We start from the raw sequence: 19365 nt of genomic DNA, 5'->3' as shown, positions 1-19365 counted from the left end.
TGTACAAAAGTCTCACCCATGCAATATATTTCGGACCAAAGCCCATTCGCGCAAGCACTTCAAATAAGTATTCCCATTCTACGAGATCGAACGCCATTTTGGCGTCAAGGGAGAGGATCACCGCCTGTTCAGTGAGTAGGTGTGCCCGTGCCATAACCCCATGGACCCTTCTGAGATTCAATGCTGTGCTTCTGTGAGGCACTGTGTCCACTTTTTGAACTGAAAAGAATTTATATAAATTGGTGTGGATCTCCTCCTTGAGTCATGCATGTCATTTATTGATCATTGTGTATATTTGCAGATGTTTTGCACTCCTGTGTGTTAAGCTTAATGCTGCTCGACCACACCACCACCAACAGAGCACTTTGGGATTGCATAGCAAGCCCCTGTCCACCCATAAGAGAGCCACTGGACTTTTTACACTGTATATCAGATTTTTGATATATCACAAAAAGAGCCAGTTGCCTACACTATTCATCTGTATTACTAACTATATATCATAGAGTTGAGAGCTGTATATTTTAGCTCTGGTCCTCAAGTTATGGTCTGTGACCAACCAAAGATTAATGAGTATTATTGCAATAAAAAAATGGAATGGGAGCAAACAGAGCAAAGCTTGAGCAAACCAAAAGAGTGTGATATACGTGTACCAGGAATGGAAGGTTGGAACACGGAGTATGAACAAATGGGATTAGAGAAGCATAACTAGTAGTGCATGGGAAGGAGAGGGGTTGCAGTGTAGAGCAACTAGCAATACAGAAGTCTACATGTAAGGAATGGAAGGAGAGAGGATGTACACCACGGACAAAGGAGCGGTTCAGGTTTCGGGAATGAAAGAAGAGACATTACAGTGAATAAGAATGGACTTATGTAGCTGTAATGGGAGGAAAATGGACTAAGTGGTATGTGGTAAGAAAGCAATGAGGGGTTTAAGCGTAGGGAGACTTGAAGGACAAAGGATTAATGATAGGTGAAACGGGTGAAGCGGGTGAAGTCCAAGGGCAGTGAGAGAGAGATATTTACTGGAGGGTGAATGGGACCACGGTATAGAGCACTTGAAAGGAAGGATGAGTGAGTGCAGCGTGACAATAACTGGCTACATTTAGAGGAAAATACAATACAGGGGCTAATGGTAGAAAAAATGAAAGGAGAGTTCAAAGTCCAGGGCTATATGATGAGAAGGAATTAAATGCACGGAATAGAAGGGGAAAGACTATGTGTAGAGTATCCGGAGAGACTACAATGGTTTAATTGCAGGAGGGAGAGTGGGTGAAGTGCAGGTAGTGGATAGGGGCAGGGGTGTGTGCAGTGAGTTAAAAGGAGAGAGATTTATTTGTAAAGGTAATTGAAAGAGATGGACAGTTGTGCTAATGGATGAGGATGTATGTGAAAAGGAGAGAATGCTAAGTGTAAGGGTAATTGAAAGGGGGTGGGTAAGAGTAGGAGAATCAGAGAAGAGAAATCTAAGATTGAGAAAATAGTATGAGAGCACATTAAAAGCTGGGGACTGGAAGGAGAGATTGCTAAGTTTAAAAGGAGCAAAGGAGAGAGGGCTGAATGTATAGGGTGTTTGTAGCCAAAGTATAAATGGTGGACGGAGAGCAGGCAGGGGGAACGAAAGTGGAGGGAGCAGGGTATTGATTAAATAAAAGGTGAGCGGTTTGAGAGTTAGGAAATGGAAGGAGGATGTTTTAGAAGGGTTCAGTTTTCATTTTGTTTCTCATTTATATTTGCAGTTTCAGCAGGTGCAAACCAGCATGATGAGAATTGCAGCCACAGACAAGACAGATGCAAGGTAGGCATCTTGTTCAATTAGCCGTTAGAGGACTGTATCAGTGACCTGTTTGCCATTCTCCTGAGAGCGGGAATGGCAAATGCTCAACATTGTGAAAGTATCCCCCATGCCCCCTAGTGGTCTCAGTGCACAAAAGATCATTGGTTACAGTGGCTGTAATTGAGACCAATGATCATTGTTGATCATTGGTGTCAATTGTTTGTCTCGGGACTAAGCTTCTGTTGATGGGCATGGACACTAAATACCAGCATCCTCAGTAGTGCCGTTATCTCTATGGTCCAATAGACAATGAATAGGCAAAAGTGCCTCCAGCATCTATAACGGTTGGGCTCCTCCATGCTAATCAGTGCCAGTGGTTTCATGGTTGGTGCCTCCTCCATTGCAATTTTAACTTTTCACTGATGGGCTGTGGGTAAATTTACAACTCCCCATGACCATAGCAGTGCTTGATAATGTGCATCATGATGCTTGTTTCACTGCAGCTCTTCTGACCATTTACATTTCAAGGTTTAGACAATAGCTGACAGTGCTGGTTGGCATGTGATTGTAGGGGCTAGGAGGCATAATGGAAGAGTGAACAAAGGTACATAATGAGCAGTGGTAAACTGAGAGGTTTACTAAAAGTGACACCAGGTAGGCTGGAGCTTAGGGTGGGTGGACTAGTATTACACCCACTTGTTCCTTTCCTACCCAAGCAAGCTGTCCACTCCAAAGGGCAAATAGAGCCAGGAAAGATAGGGCTCGAGTAAGGGGGTTTTGGCAAGATAGGGAAGAGTATGGGTAGTCAAAGAGGCTGTAGGAATTCTGTGGAATAGGAGACATGTTTTCCCTCCCTTCATAGGCTAAAAACCACAAGTCTGTTCCTTCCTGTCCACTTGGTTTTCCAGATCAAACTGCTCCCTTTATTTAAGACACTAAAATGGTTGTAAATTATTTGTGTGCAGCTTAGTTATTCAAACATGTTTTAACACATTAAAGCCTCATCATGGTATTTTGTGCAAGGATTCTTTACATAACATCTCATTTGTCTTGCCTCCATGTATAAATATGCAGAGTACTTTACATTGCTCAATAATGACACACTACTCTTCCAAAGAAGCAATAAACATTTATACAAATGTGGTATGTTTTTGTTTAATAATTTATAGTATACTGTTACAAAAATTAGAAGGTTTGGAAAGCTTTTTGTTGTTGTTGCATAATGCCAGTCTGAGAAAACTGTTTGCCATTGATGTAGAATCATAGCTTTGATCATATGCTATGGCCAGTCCTCCCACCAGTTACTTGTATTGAACAGATCCCTTTTAAGACCTGGATGGTCCTAGCAAATGTTCTGTTGTGTGTCTTTAAGATTACTAGATGTAAAAGTCCTAAAGATGGATTCCATTGGCACACAAGATTTTCGCAGCTACACTAGCATAGACACCCTTTGGTCATGTGGTCAATACATGTTATGCTGCCTAGTGATCCACACCCATGAGAATCTTAACAGATCTCCAGAGTATGCTCTTTGATATAGCTATAACTCACTGTATGCTCTTTTGCCAGATCCCTCTTTGCACTTGTAGGAAACTGAGTTTTGTTGCAGTAGTAACCACCACATTTTTGACTGGTATTTGATGCAACCTTGCGTGGAGTGCACTGATTTCCCTCCACCCGGTTCCCCTGTGCCAGTGTTTTCCCCCAAAATAAGGTAATTGGTCAGGCCTTAAGCACCTCTGTAAGTCCCTAGTAAGTGGTACCCCTGGTACCCAGGGCATAGGTACTAAAGAGTGTCCCTAGGAGCTGCAACATATCTCGTGCCATTGTAAGGGACCCAGCACCAGGCAGCATGACAAGGCACTCTAAAAAGTGACATGTCATGGCACATGCCCTGTGAGTCATGTCCTCCAACACTGCATGTAACATATTCACATGAGCAGATAGTCCCCTGCGCTGGCCAGTTCAATTACTGTTCAAGTGAACAGGGAGGCCATCTTAAGGTATGTACTGGGCACTGGTCAAAAGGAGTTTTCCAGCTACATAATGGCTTCCCTGAAATCTATGTTGTTTGGTATCAAATGCCTTGTATTGATAAACCCACACTGATTCCAGTGATGGATTTATTAATGCATGCACCCAGAGGATACCTTAGAGGTACCCCCCGAAAATCCGCTGACTGCAAGTGTATTGGCTGACTGGCCTTGTCCAGCCTGCCACCACAGACTTGTTTCTGACCCCTGGAGGTGACCGTTCTCGCTTTCTGAGGTTGGAAAGAAAGCCTGCTCTGGCAGGAGGTGTTGTCACCTCCTCCAAGCAGGACGACTAGTAATCTGTATATCAAGGCGGGAGGCTTCAAAGGCCTCCACCGCCTGTGATATGCAACCCTGTCTAGCCCCAGACAGAGGAAATGCACCTCCTGCCCAAGGCTCATTTGGCACCTGGACAGGTTGGACAATTAGGGCTATTACAACCCCTAAGGTGGGCTACCTGAAGTGAACACGACTAGGAAAATTCCACCATCTTGGGTTTTGGTGGAATTAGGTCTTCTGGGTTAGGGTATAGTAGTCATATAGTGGTTTTACTAACCCTAAAGGTAGGTAGCCCATTGACTACTACCTGACACTGTCTGTAGCGCCCCAACATACAGTATTTAGGTGGCACCCAGGGACCTCATATTTGAGAGACACAAAGAAGGAGGGACAAAGACGATTGCTGACCTGAGAACAGAGGAGCAACAACTGACTTGGCGCCAATCCTGCCAGCCTGCCTGCTGCACCCGACCCCAGTGGAGACACCGACTTATCCCGATGCTGTGCAGACTCCAAGAAACCTGCAGGGCTGCCAGTGCTTTACAAATCACCAGAGAACTCCCTTGGAATAGAGGAGCTACTCCCCTGCAGTCACAGGCACCAAAAGAAGCAAGGTCCGGTTCACTGTTCTGCTGCTTACCAGGACTGCCAACTCTGCAGCCACCCAGAAAGAGGTCGCAGTCCTCCCACAGGTCATATCCATCCTCCCTCCAAGTGTGGGGATGCCAGGACCGACCGGATCCGCACAGCACCAATATCTGGGGTTCCGGGCCCCTTGCAGGAACCAAACCTTGTTGTGTTCAGCCAGGACACCAACGCTGAGGAAGACCGTCCTGCACGTTGAGGGACTTCAGGGACCGTTAGACCCACATCACAAGTGGCCCAGCTGTCCTGTGTGCCCCTCTTCTGCAGAACCAATACAAATCGAGAGCCTCCGACCACCGCCACCCGCCACGTTAAATTGCCTCTGTACTCGCGCCCCACAACCTGAGTCTGAGGGAGGTGACGGTGCCAACGGGGTCCTGAGACCATCTAAGGCTAAGCACACCCTTGGGTTTGCCCATATTGGACACCCAGTCACCGCCTGCAGCCTCTTTTTGCAGGCCCCCCCTCGAGTGTCTCCCGCAGCACACACCCGAGACCTAAAAGCACCACTGCACCTGAGCCTCACAGCCCGAGGAGAAGTGGACCAATGGTGTCCCTACGTGCTTGAGCATCTCAAGGACTAAGCCCCCCTGTGGATTTAACCAGACTGGCCTCCCAGTCCCAGCTTGCAGCCTCTTTCCAATTGGACCATTCCCTATTGAAGTGAACGGGGCAACCGATGGTGAAACACACCTCTACACCTGGACACCCCAGAGCCGCCTAAGGTGACTTGTTGCTGTGGCCTTGAACCTTGCCCTATTTTCACCTTAAGTCCAGAAGGGTCCCGTAAGTCCCGTGCAGTATATGTTTTGCCCCAGAGGTAACATTACTGCTTCAGCAATTGCACTAAGTGTGATTTTCTAAATTAATATCAAAATCTGTGTTCTATTTATGAATTGCTGTTGGATTTCTTTTAGTGTGTGTCTCATTTAGTGCCTTTGTGTGTGCAATAAATGCTCAACACTACCCTCTGATAAGCCTAACTGCTCGCCCACACTACCACAAAAGAGGGCATTTGGGTTATCATTTGTACACTGTCAGCATATTGGGGTTTGCCTGGACTCTTTACACAGTGTACCTCATTATCGTCCACTATATAAAGAGCCAGCTTCCTGCAGACCTTTGTAGGTCGAGCCAGGGCGACGCATGCGCTGCTTTGCTAGGCATGCTGTATTCAGGTATGGACTTAAAGCACTGCCCGTTTTCCACACATCTTTTCAATTGGCTCCTGTTACTGTCCTTTCTAAATGGTTGCTTTTGATTCATGAATAGGCTTAGTAGTCCATCCTTAGGACCGCCTTGTCTGCATTTGTAACCTCCCATGAGGACTGGACTTTTTACTTGTGCTGTTACACAGTCTGTTTTATCCACAGTCTGTGAGCGCTATTTTCTTTAATGTCTTGAGGTTGCCTGCTAAAGAACTCGCAGGACGCTACTTTCATAATGGAGGCGCTTGTTTTTATATGTTCAGCGTGTCATGCTCCCTTTCACTTTCCAAGCAGACTGGGACAGTGACGGCTGTTTCTTAAGTTCAGCGCGCCATACACCCATTCAATTTCCAATCAGCCTGGGACAATTGCAGCTGCTTCTTGATTTGTTTATGTTTAGCGCACCATGCGTGCTTTCACTTTCCAAGCAGCCTGGACAATGGCAACCACTTTTTTTTTTCTTCAGCGTGCCATGCACGCTTTCACTTTCCAAGCAGCCGCGGACAGCTTTCGAAAACTAAAGGAAAGCAGCAAAAGCGAAAAGTATTCTTTTCTAGCAACAGCACGCATAGTGCACGACTCCCCTCAGCCAAGCTACTCTCGATAGAAGCTGTTCGTGAATCCCCTCTCTGAGGTTGCTTGCTAAAGAACAAGCATTTGCAATGTAATAGGTCTCGCATTTTCCAAACTTTGACCTATCGGTATTGTAAATGACAATGCCTTTTATTTATGTGCACTTTTTACTCCTAGTTTTTGATTGCAGGTTTTTATTTTTTTAATTCTTTTTATTTTTAAAGAATAACAACATTAAATGTGGTCACACACATTACACATATCAAGAATATACAGCAACGATCTGGCGAATCACTATATATCATGGGTCTAAGTCCATTTCTTATGTTACCGAGATCATCAATCAATTAGCTCGTCAACAGTTGTAATCATGGGGGGCTCACATATGTTTCCCCTGTATTCATTCCAGTTGGACCACACCGCTACCCATTTCCTCGGGCATCCCCTGGCCACATATACTGTCTTTTCCTGAACCATGCTCCAGTCCATGTCTTTCTGCCACGCAGTGTTGGTGGTGCGGCGGCCCCCCACATCCTTGCAATGTTCCTCTTTGCGATCGCCAGGCCTAACGTTGCCCACAGTTTGCCTATCGCTGGGAGGTCAGAGGGTTCCCAAATGTTAAGGAGGCACCTCTTCGCCTCAGGTCGCAATTCCACCCCCCACACTTCCCTCATACAATTAAGCACCCGCGTCCAATAGGCCTGTACCTCCCGGCATTCCCATAATATGTGCAGAAAGGTTCCCACCTCCCCACACCCCCTACGACAGAGTCCCTCGTCGCTGCGCCCCATCAGGACTAGCCTGGTGCCAGAGATGGATACTCTATGCAGGATCTTCAACTGGATCAATCGCAATTTAGCTGATGTTGCTATTTCTTTGGGGGACGCCAGCGCCTCGCGCCATTCTTCGTCAATCTCGAGTCCGTCTGCCCCCCCACTTCTCTCTAAGGGCTAGTAATGGATCCGGGGTATGATTAATGAGCTTTTTGTATGTGAGCGATATGGCCTTCTCCTGGAGGTGGCCATCCAGTAGTCTATCTTCCAATGGTGATGACTCCGGGAGTTGCGCCCCAGGAGAAATATTGGCCTGGAGTGCATGTCGAACCTGCATGTAACGGAAGTGTTCCTTCCGGGCTAAATCATATGTGTGTTGAAGGGTGTCAAATGTTAGTACTCCCTCTGGGGCCCATAAATCCTTGATACGAGATATGCCTATGAGATCCCAGTTTCTAAATCCTTTCGTGCGGCTAAGAGTGCCTAGCTTCTCTGAAGCCCACAGTGGGGTTGCCTGGGTGAGTCTGCCAGCCCAACCCAATTTCTTTTGGACTATAGATTGCAGGTTTTTTAAACATAAATAAAAACTAATGTCATTTACAATGTCAGTATCTCAAAATCTTGCAAATTTGAGACCTATTGCATCGCAAATGCTTGTTCCATTTCTTGTCATGTGTCTACATGGATCATTGACTATGGCTTTGATCCAGCTAGCACACTAAATTTGAAGCCTTTCATTGACTTTGCTCCTTGTGTACCGAAACAGTGGTAGGTGCAGTGGACTGGTAAAGTAACGTAAGACTATTGCTCTGCTGTGGTTGAGACAAAAAGGTAGAAGGCACCTTTCTGAAATTGTTTGTTTGTCTCTTTGTACATTTACAGGGAGCTCGACCCTATTCTCGCTGAGGTAGCACTGATGAGTGCCCGTAGTGAGTTGTACCTCCGCTTCCTGAAACGTCGCATCACTGCTGATTTCGAGGTGGGAGATTCAATGGCATCTGAAGAGGTGAAGCAAGGTAAAATCATACTCTAGTCAGTTCTTAGCCTGATGACAAAAATAGGGTGCATGGATCCTTTGCATTTCCTTCTGACTTGCTAAGATGCGATCTTAAGTGTTCTCCTGTGAAGCAGTTACTTACTCATTCCACAACATAATTTATATGCCCTCTGAATCCCACCCACAACTGTTCATTTTCTGATTCTTCTATACCACACCGTATATATACTCCTCACTGAGTAAATTGCATTTCAACAGTTCCTCTCATACATTGAGTTGATTGGTTTCTGCTTACTGGTGTGCTCTTACGTGTCCTACCCACAGCACTTTTAGCCTCTCTTCTCCTCAAAGCAGCCCTGCATATGCTATGTTGTATTTCCCGGTACCTTTCATGGCATTGTGTTTGCCAGCTATCCCCCGTCCTAGCTCTCTTTATCAACTCCTTCCCCACGCCATTGTCGGAGGGGATTACACAGATCTTTCTTTCCATGTCACAGTGCATTTCCAGGGACCCCTTAATCCCCCCATTCCAGTTTACATTGCATTTATCGGCTTCCTCTTTCAGCCTCAATAATATTTGGCATGGTGAGTTTCTTGACTTCTTTTACCTTACGATCCTTTATTGACTCCTTTTACCCTAAATGAATTTCTTAACTTTTTCTAGTCTTCTGATTTTCTTCTGATTAGTCCTCTTTCGCCAGTTATCCAGTTATGACTGGGAAATGGACTATCTATTTACTAAAAGAAAATTACTAAGCACTCCAAAGAGCTGATGTTCTCCCTTTGAATATGTTGTGAAATAATACATTTGTTCTACTGAGACCTGTAGCTGTCCTTCGGGTAATAAAATGTCCCTGCTTCTTATACAGCTAGCCAGTGGAATATCTTCCTAAACGTCATTCACTATTTGTAAACTGTGTTCTTTCTTATGTGGCTTATTCTAAAGTCACATGCTGTGTTACTGTCAACCCCAGCTTGTACTGCTGTATTTCTTATACCAAGAAACTCGCAACAAAGCAAATATGGTGCTTCTAGTGCAAGCCTACAGTAAAGTAGTGGGAATGTAATACATTGAAATGCTAGCACTTTAAGGTTGCAATATGCTTGCTCTTTTTTCCAGAAATAAGGTTATTTATTAGCTTCTATAATTTATTGTCGATAGTCTATGATTAACAATATGTTAAAGGATTCAGAAAGGGTGATCGGAGCTTTCATTGACCTTTCATTAACAGATCAATGGTAATCAATTAGAAAAGCTTAGCTCTCCTTTCTCCTTCAGCGTGCCATAAAGTTATAAATTATATTGGAAGACTGTTTTAAGAACAGCTTGTAACTTAAAGGTTGAAGTGTCTGAGCTTGGTGGATTTTATATTCATCTGTCTGTTTTTTTGGGTTAATCACAGCCATAGTACATTTGACTGTTTTTCATTAAATATGGTGTGTTATTTCTCGCTTTCCTGATTTAAGTACACAGAATGAAAGTAGCCCTCTGTTAACTTATGGAACTACGGGTTGGCTGTACTCTTCCAATAAGAACCTTACATTTTTAGGGGAGTAGGGTGGGAAGACGTTTTGGGCCTAAAGCAAGACACTCCATTTGTGGCAGTTGGACTGAAGAAATTAGTGCTTTCCAGGATACTTGACATTTGTATGTTAGATTTTCTATCCTGCAAAAATGTATCCAAGAGCAGGGAATAATGAGTTTTGCTAACGTATTAACCTTAGCAGTGAATGGTGCAAGTAGATTTGTTTTCCCTGTGAGTATGTTGACAGTTTAATGACTAAATTGCATACTGATATATGTTATAGACGTCCCCAGTATAACATCCTTTGAATGTGCAACTGTCTTTACTAAACTTCATGTACCCAAAGCTGTTTTATAAATCTATCCATTTGCATTTTAGGTTGCTGCTAGTTTAGGTTTTAACAGTTGAACATATCTTTAAAGAGATTCCATCAAGGTTCTTCCTATTTTATTGTCTGTAAAATCACTACTAAGAAGCAGTAGACATTCAGACTCCCTTTCTACAATAAATTTAACATTATGAATCATTTTGATCAAATTACTTATTTTTTAATGAGAGCACCAGATCATTGTTTGCATGATTATTATTGGCATTATTGATGCAATTTGGAAATACCAACTAAGCCTCTCTGACCGTATAATACACATTTTGTAATAAAAAAAAACAAACCTCAAATGCATCAAAGGTATGCAGAACAGATCTTCAGTAGGTTCACATGGTTGTTAGAATTACTTGTGGAACACCCCAACACTTGGCACATAAAAATATCTTTGTTCACTTATTCTCTTCTACTTAAAGCTGTTTGTGGAAACTTTTCACTCTTCAGTCCTTCCTGTTTTTGAAGTGAACTTCCTTGAAATATGTTTTTGTGCCTAGTCTGTATTTTTTTTTTTTAAATGTCACATTGGTTGATTAAACTCGTTATTTCTATTTTTACTTCTGCCTTTATTTAGCCTTCACTTTAATTTTTCTTGGCAGAAAAATGGACTCTGTACTTAAAATGCTGTTTTGGGTTGTAGCCTGAGCGTAACCATTACTCTCTGTCCTTGATGCATTCTGTTTTGCCCTCTTTTCATGTCACTTCAGAGTAGCTTTTTTGAACCCACCCAATCTTGCGAACTACCCAAAATCAAAAGTACGGGACGAGAGGCTCCTTTCAGTGAAGCCTCATTGTAGTTATGAATTAAATCTGAACATTCCATCCCAGCAGCCTATGAAAAGCAAGCCTTCTTTTTAACAGGGACCCCACTTATTATCAGGCACGGTAGGCTTTAGACATCAGGTTTAGCTCAGTTGGGCATTATGTCCCCATCAGGAATACTCCGCTGTCAATTCTCCCATTGCCTAGATCGCGGTTTGTGGAAGTGAAACATTCTATACTAGTCTTTACTTGGTCCATTAGCCTTTAATGCTGTCATCCCCTGTTAACCTTTATATCCTGCTTTCTCTTTTGGACCCTGTGTGATGCTCAGAATGTCCTTTTTCCCACTGCAGAGCACACCAAGAGTCTGGAGAAGCTGCTAAACCACTGTCTACTGAGCCGCACGATGCAGGAGCTGATTGGCTATTACATTACCATGGAGGAATACTTCATGAGAGAAACTGTTAATAAGGTAGAGACTTCTGCATGACCCTGGCACCAAGAGGCCTCTTTACCCTGAATATAAAATCACAATAGACCACATCCCTAAAACCACCATTGTAATTGGCCCTATTTAATCTTTGTTATGAATCCTGATTTGAGCATGGAGCTTGAATTCCTCTACGATTTCCGGACTTAGTCTGCAGAGAGGCTGAGGTAATGCTGAGTGCAAGACTGAAGTGCAGGTTCTTCATTAGAGCGGATTTCTTAGGATCAAAATAGGGACTACATTAGTAACGCAGATGGACCATTTTTTTCCTAGAGATCCTCCCTTATGAATTTGTCTGTTGGGAAAGATATCTATCCCATCACATCCTGCAAGTGGTATGTACCTCCTTGGGTACTTCATTCATGCATTTTAAGGGAGAGGTGAGCTAGGATTTCATATAGTTTATGAACATATTTGCATGTTGAGATGTCATTAAAAGATAAAAATCATGTCCATAGCTGCACAGATTTCCATATGGGCTGTATTAAAAAGATATGATCCTGATTTTTTACAGAGTTTTGTTATGTTAAACAAAAAGACAAGAATGATTGATCGGCAAATCCCCAAAAATGTATAGTCTCATTTCAGCTGGCACAGCATACGATGCACTTTTCCAGTGTCTACCACAAATATTTCTGCAGTATTTCCACCAGTCTGTATGGAAAACCATAAGACTACAGCCTTGTTCTCATTCTCTGTTATTATTATTATTTTTTACTAATGTGTGAAACTTAATAGTAAACTTAAATTAAAGATCCAGAATATGTTGTTTTTGTTCAAATTTAGTATGATTCATCGACTGAAAAAAAAGAAGGGTTAAAATGTCCACTAAGCCTTAAAGTTTAGGCAATTCAGGTTTGCAGCAGGTCAGATTATTAAATTAAGAAGGCTTAGCACAGCATTGCTACCAACTCATTCACAGTACGAGCAGTCCCGGTGCATGCCTGCATAGGCACTTTGAGTTAAACTGTTTTTCTGTTAAAAATTCCAGAGAACAGTGAACGTGTATTACTTCCTAACATTCCATGTAAACCGGCAAACATAAAATGCAATCATCATTGCAATAATTTCAATGTGTGCCTCGTTGCAGTTCCAGCTAATAGTATCCCACTGCTAGGGACGTTGACCACTGTCTTAAGGTAAAAATTGTATTTGTTGTAGGTTTAACAGTTCTTATAGCATTCCTAATAAATTATGGATGTAGGAAATACACATTTAGAACAACTAAAACACGGGCAAGAGTCTATTCAACAATAAAATCACAGTTAAAATGAATTTGAGTTGAAAATCCCCACTTACCCTGATTTGGCAATGCAGGACAGTTTAATAAATTCTAACAATTTGACTTACTATTTCTCAGAGTCATGGTTCAAGTCTTTGAAGCTAGACTTTGGAAATGCCAATTGTCTAAGGGCTAGAATTGAAATTATATGGTTGTGGATTGTTTAGAATGAGAACTATTCTCATAGTTGAAATAACATGGATCATTTTGTTTATGGGGAGGCCCAGCTTTCTCCACAGTCCCAAACCTTTCAAAAGAAGCTCTTGCTACTGAGTATAACTGATTTTGAAATAAACCCTCAAGCAAAATACCTTTAGAGCCTAAACTGCTATATTTATGGCTTGAAGATTTGTCTCCATTCTAAATGGCACATGAAGAGAATGCACTCTTGAGCACTTTCCCTCCAACCTGTCCAAATTAAATTGCTACCCCCAGTACAGTTGTTCCACAGTTATACAATTGTGGATGTTTAATCTTGGTTTTGAAAGTTTCATTTAGACCAAGCACACACAAACCACCAACGACTGTGTTAAATTGATAAGCCCTGCCATGTACTAGTTGGCAGCCTTGCATTTTTCTGACCCTGAAAAGTGTTTTCTTAATTCACCTGCTGGTACATGAAGAGGCGAGACAGCCATAACATTCATAGATTTGGCAGGTGCCAGCACTTGGTCCTTGTTGCAGATATCACTGCAAACCCTCATGAAAAATGTGCGCTACAAAATAATTTGCTGCATAACCTGCCAATTTACCAAATTCTCTCACTAACGTCATAAGTTTACGTAAGGTGAATAGTACGTCCGAGGTGTAAACCATAAGGTCATCAGCATAAAGTGAGATCTTCCTAGAATATGCCCCAATTTTAAAAGGTTTAATCTCATCATTTAACCTTAGGCTTTGAGCAAAAGGCTCCATGTAAAGATCAAACAAAACCAGAGACAGAGGACAACCCTGTCGTGTACCGGTCTCAATTTGCACAGGGGTAGACAAGCAATCATTAACTAGAATCTTTGCCTTTGGAGCTCTATAGATTTTAAAAATAGTATCTATCAGGTTTTTTCTGAGACAAAAATGTTCTAATGTGATCTTTAAATACTTCCAGTTAACACGATCAAATGTGTTTGCAGCTTCTAGTGTGACAATTGCAAGTGGATCATTGTGTGCTATAGCTAAATCTATAGAACCAATCAAGGAATAGTTAAGCTCATTCATATTTCTCCCAGGGAGAAAACCTTTTTGATCTTGGTGGATCAACAGCCCCTTTACCTTATTCAAACGTGCTACCAAAACCCCAAAAAATATCTTATAATCATTATTGAGTAAAGATATTGGGCGAAATGATTGGCAATGTGCCGGATTCTTGCCTGGCTTCACAATTAAGGAGATAACTGCTTCATTCCATGTCATCAGAGTGGGGCCCCCATCTATCAGGATAGAATTAAATAGTTTGACCCACACAGGGATGATCTCTTCCCGTAGTAGGGAATACATTTCGATTGGGATCCCATCTGGGCCAGCAACTTTCCCCTCACTGCAAACCCTCATGAAAAATGTGTGCTCCAAAATAATTTCTTATGTAAAAACTGTGTTGGCTGTATTTTAATGTTGTAAGCAGATTGCACTTAAGTCAGAACACTAGGGCATTACGCCTCAGACCATTAGCTCAGATCATTAACTTACTGATAATTTTGTATGTTAAATCATGTTTACAGATTGAGAACACTGCGCTTACCTGGCCATTTTATTCCACTTCCCTGCCTTTTTTGTAAGGCTGATTCGTTCAGTTGTATAACCTTGCTACTTGGGATTATTTTTGCCTTTGGACCACTCACTCTGCCATGCTCTTTTGTTTGACCACTTTGACATTCTGAATCAGCCTGGCTCTTTTGCTAAGTTTTTTTTATCTTCTAACCTTGCTGGGCAGTTTCTAAACAACTTTGAACTCCCGATCTAGCCTACCTTTTTTGATGGATCCCTCTGACCTCCTGACCTTTCTAGGATCTGTTGTTTGAATCCTATGACACCATGGCACTTCAAAATTCTATTTGTTGATTGTAATTTCATATGTTTTATAGAGTGAGGGGTCATAGCATCTTCTTTTACAGCCTCTTAGTTGTTCTTATTGACTACCTACCACTACGGGAGTTTATATCGCTGCGCTCCGAAGAGAAGCACTGCTATCTGCGTCACTGTGGATGAAACTGTAGGCGCTATGTTAACCCATTTAAGTCTCCTCTTTCCTTGACAGGCAGTGGCAATGGACTCATTTGAGAAAGGTCAACTGACCTCCAGTATGGTGGACGATGTCTTCTACATTGTGAAGAAGTGCATTGGGCGGTCCCTGTCCAGTTCCAGTATAGACTGTCTCTGTGCTATGATCAACCACTCCACCACTGTCTTGGAGTCAGATTTCAGGTACCTTCAAACCTAGCCTAGGGGACCACCCTGTAAAAAAGATGAGCAAAGTAACAACTGAGTGCTATAAATGAGTGTGCATAAATCATGTGCTTCAATCATCAAATCTTTAACCTGCTTCCCATTAATCTTTGTATCTATTCAGAACCCTAAATTGTCTGAAAGCAGCTGAGTATGTTTACGAAAACATAACAAAAAGAACATAAATAAATTAAAAGTTTCTTTTTAACCAATCCAGCTCATCCCCATGACGAGTGATTGTGTAAAGATGTATGTCCAGTCTGTCAATTTACGGGCAATAATCTATTAATAGTTCCCTTTTTTAAATAGTCCTTTGGGCAGTAATCTGTTAATAGTTCCCTTTTTTAATTAGCCCAAATCTTTTGGTCAGTAATCTGTTAATAGTTTCCTTTTTTTAAATAGTCCTTTGTGCGGGAGGTGTTTTAAATGTGCACACACAAACATAATTTATTGACTGATCTCCATTAGCTATCATTCAGGAAGACAGCCTTCCCAAATGGCATTGTAGCAGTGCACTTTGGCAAGTAGTGTAGGTGAAAAGGAAGGTGAGCAAAGAAGATGAATGTTTATATTTTCAAAGATGAGTTTCACAGGTGCAGCCCAGTGTAGCATAGATCTGTGTGCACTAAAGAACATCTGGGGCTGAATTATCACAAGAGCACCCAGGGCTCAACGGGCATGTGCGCCCGGTACCTGCAATCCTAGGTCAGTTTGGGACCACATGCTTTTGCAACCCTTTGCTTTACAGTTCGCACCAGTGCAATTTTAGGCAAGCGTACCGTCAATTGCATGGGGATGTGACCCTGCAAAAATGTGTAACCACGTTGCCTTCGTACCCACGCCATATTTTAGCTGCAGGGGCAAAGGAAAGAATAGAATGCACACTGACTGTCCACATGGAAGTGGTGCACAGATAGTGCATTTATCCAGGGCAAACCTTGAAAGCTGAAAAAGAGGGAACTATGGACCTCCCCAGGCAACCCCCTTAAGGCAGGTACAGTCACTCACTGCAGCTGTCTACATCCAGATCTCCCCCCACCCTTTCAAATGCTAACTGTTTGCTGCCTGCAGATTGAATGGTGGATGGCTGCTTCAAAAAGCCGGTCCACCTGTCACTAATGTGCTGTTTTCAGGGCAAGTGAGAGTTTGTGGCTGCACTGACAGCAATACTTTCATCGCGATATGGCTCACTGACCTGGACCACTTAAAGGGGTGTGTAGAAAAGTGACCCTTTTTGGCATGGTCACCCCGATTTTTGCTTGGTATTTGATGCAATTTTGACTGAAGTGTACTGGGTTTCTGCTAACCAGTGCCAGTGCTCGGTTGAAGTCTACACTGCAAGCGCTGTGTGCTGCATTGGGCCAGTACTCCGGGTATTAGTGCAGGGAGCTCTGGTTGGTCCTGGCATCTTCACACTTGGTTGGGAGGCAGATCTGGCCTCCTAGAGGCGGTGACCTCTTCTTGGGCGACTGCTGTGCCTGTGGACCCAGTGAACAGCAGGAGGGCGAACCAGACATTGCGTCTGTGCCTACAGGTTGCACGGAAGTGGCTACTCCACTTCAAGGGAGATGCTGATGGCTTGGCAAAGTGCTGGAGGCCCTCCGAGGCTTTTGGAGGATTCACAGCTGCAGGGTGAGTTGGTTTGTTGCGTTTCTCGAGACAGGACCAGGCAGGTAGGGTTTGGTGCCAAAGTCCACCAGTAGTCCACAGTTCTCGTTTCTTCGGCTCTTCTTGGTCCTTCTTCTTCTTGTGTCAGGGGAACCTGAGTTCCTGGTGTCAGGGGGCCACCTAAATACTTCATTTAGGGGTGTTAAGGGGAGAGAAAGGTAGTAGCCAATGGGCTACTTACTCTTGGGGTCACTACACCCCCTATATGACCACTTTCTGTGGGGAGTGGGTATAACCCTGTCCTAGAGTTCCTAATTCCACCAAAATATAATGGTGGAACCCTTCTTTCGTGGAGTACATCAGGCCGCTCACCTTAGGAGTGTGTCTGGCCTCGTAGTGCAACACGCCTACATGCATATCTAATTTCCTACCTGTCCTGGTGCCAAATGGGCCTTTGGGCAGGGGGTGGCATCTCCCAAGTCTAGGGGAAGCTGAGGTCACATATCAAAGCAAGCAGGGGCTTTGAAGTCCCTGGCGTTGGTATGCAGATTCACTAGCCATCCTGCTGGAGGAGGTGCGAACACATTCCTCCGTAGTAGGCATTGTTTCTGACCTCAAAGAGCGCAGGCTCTCCACTGCAGGGTGTCAGAGGCATGTCTGTGGTGGCCTGCTGAACAATACCAGTCAGCCAGTACACTGAAGGTTGGTAGGTTTTCAGGGGGCATCTCTAAGGTGCCCTCTGGGTGCTTGTTTTAATAAATCCACTACTGGCATCAGTATGGATTTATTAAGACAAGGTGTTTGAAACCAAACACCATAGGTTTCAGTGAAGCCATCATGTAGCTTGTGAACTTCTAATGACCGTTGCCCAGTACTTGTACTCAAGATGGCTTACCTGTTCACTTCTACTATCTAGTAATTGAACTAGACAGCACAGGGGTATATCTGCTCAAGCAGATATGCCCTCACATAATGCACCCTGCCTTATGGCTTACTTACATATATTTCCTGCAATGTCTGGTGACATGGCAATCAGGGTGTGTGCCAGGTCGTGTTTTCACTTTTGTCTGCACCCTTGCATGCAGCCTGCAATGGCAGTCTGCATGAATTTAGTAGGTTCCTTAGGTTGTCACAATACATGCTGCAGCCCTTAGGGACCCTTTTAGTATCTAGAGCCTAGGTATTCGGGATACCATTTAGGTACTAAAGGTCTTTCCAATTGTGGAACAATTGCACAGTTACCTTGTTTTGAGGAAAGAACACTGGCACTGGGGACCTGGTTAGCATTGACCCAGTGCACTTCAGTCAAAGGTGCATTAAATACCAGGCAACAAATGGTGGTGTGTACTCACTAGTTGGTAACTGTTCCTAGACAGAAGCCAATAACCTACTTGGTTGCATAGAAGAAAAAATAGAAAGTGGTCTCTATGTGTGGTTCCAACCTGATGAAGATAGGGCAATTTCTCCTTTAGAAATTAGTGCCCTCACACACTCTTGCGAGTGTCATGCTTCATCATCGGGTGTTGCTCCTTGTGGGGGTGGCGATGCTGTCCTCCACGGGGCCCCGCAAGAGGGCTCTTAATCGGAGATCTTGTAGGAGACACCACAGTTGTGCATGTGGGTGTGTCGGCCTAAAAGGGATTGGTGCAAGTGCAAGTGTATTAAAATTACCCCACCGGTACCCTGATGTCAATTTTTATTCGTAGGTCTGAGAGGTAAATTATCCAGAGGAGATGAGGCACCTCTAGTAACAAATATGGCAGAGGTCGAGGTATTACTCTGATGCTCTCAGTACCCGTGTTTGTTTGTGAATGTGAAACATGTTTCGCGCTGGAAAGAATTGCTTTGTATCACTGCTCACCTTGTCCTTTGGCACTATACTTCTACTTGATGGGGACACTACTACTCTACTTTCGTACTACTGACCAATATATGATACACGTTGGCTCACTGATTCACTCTCCCGATGCCCCCACTCAGTGCTCTCTCTATACTAAAACATTGGTATAAGCCTTTCACACACCCAAGGTGTACCTGAACTCCTCTGTAGTGGGATCAATGACTTGTGCCGTCTTATATTACTTGTTTACCTGATTGTATATTGATATGTTTTATGTATGTTATTATTATCCTATCTCGTTAGTAACTACTATACTGCTCCCATTACCTCTGTTCATTCCTACTGCCCCTACCCTGTCTTTGTGAAGCGCTCTGATATCTGTAAGGATCTTGTTCGCGCTATATAAAACTTTGAATAAATAAATAAATAAATAAAGAAGGTCCCTAATGGATCCTTGTGTGCTTCGTCAGGACTGTGCAGTGTGAATTTAGTGAATAAAAATAGGAGCAGGGAGAAGAACACCCTATATTCCTATGATACCTCTATTAAGGTGTGAGTGTGTTATAGCGCTCATGGGAACATCTCAATAGTGTTCCATGTATTACCCCTTCAAAAGAATGGAGTGCCTCCTCGGCTATTCCCCGCTTGTCTCGAGGGGGATTCTGAGTTAGCCCCTTCGATATGGCCCTATACCTGCCCTGCCTTTGGATGAATGCCGGCATTCACTGTACAACTTTCTTGTTCTCTGTAACCCACCGAA

The 19365-nt window shown here is 43.3% G+C and overlaps 1 protein-coding gene across 1 annotated transcript in view; it reads left to right on the top strand.

The window, feature by feature from the left end:
- Nucleotides 1-19365, top strand: part of COG4 (component of oligomeric golgi complex 4) — a 177579-nt gene that overhangs the window by 137598 nt on the left and 20616 nt on the right. Inside the window, exons 8-11 of the mRNA XM_078671201.1 lie at nt 1737-1795; nt 8168-8301; nt 11303-11421; nt 14970-15136. Coding sequence (XP_078527327.1) covers nt 1737-1795; nt 8168-8301; nt 11303-11421; nt 14970-15136 — 479 coding nt within the window. The remainder of the gene's footprint in view (nt 1-1736; nt 1796-8167; nt 8302-11302; nt 11422-14969; nt 15137-19365) is intronic.

The sequence above is a fragment of the Lissotriton helveticus genome, chromosome 12 (assembly GCF_964261635.1).
Source record: "Lissotriton helveticus chromosome 12, aLisHel1.1, whole genome shotgun sequence".
NCBI classification, from domain to species: Eukaryota; Metazoa; Chordata; class Amphibia; order Caudata; family Salamandridae; genus Lissotriton; species Lissotriton helveticus.
This window is presented reverse-complemented; position numbering and strand designations above follow the sequence as displayed.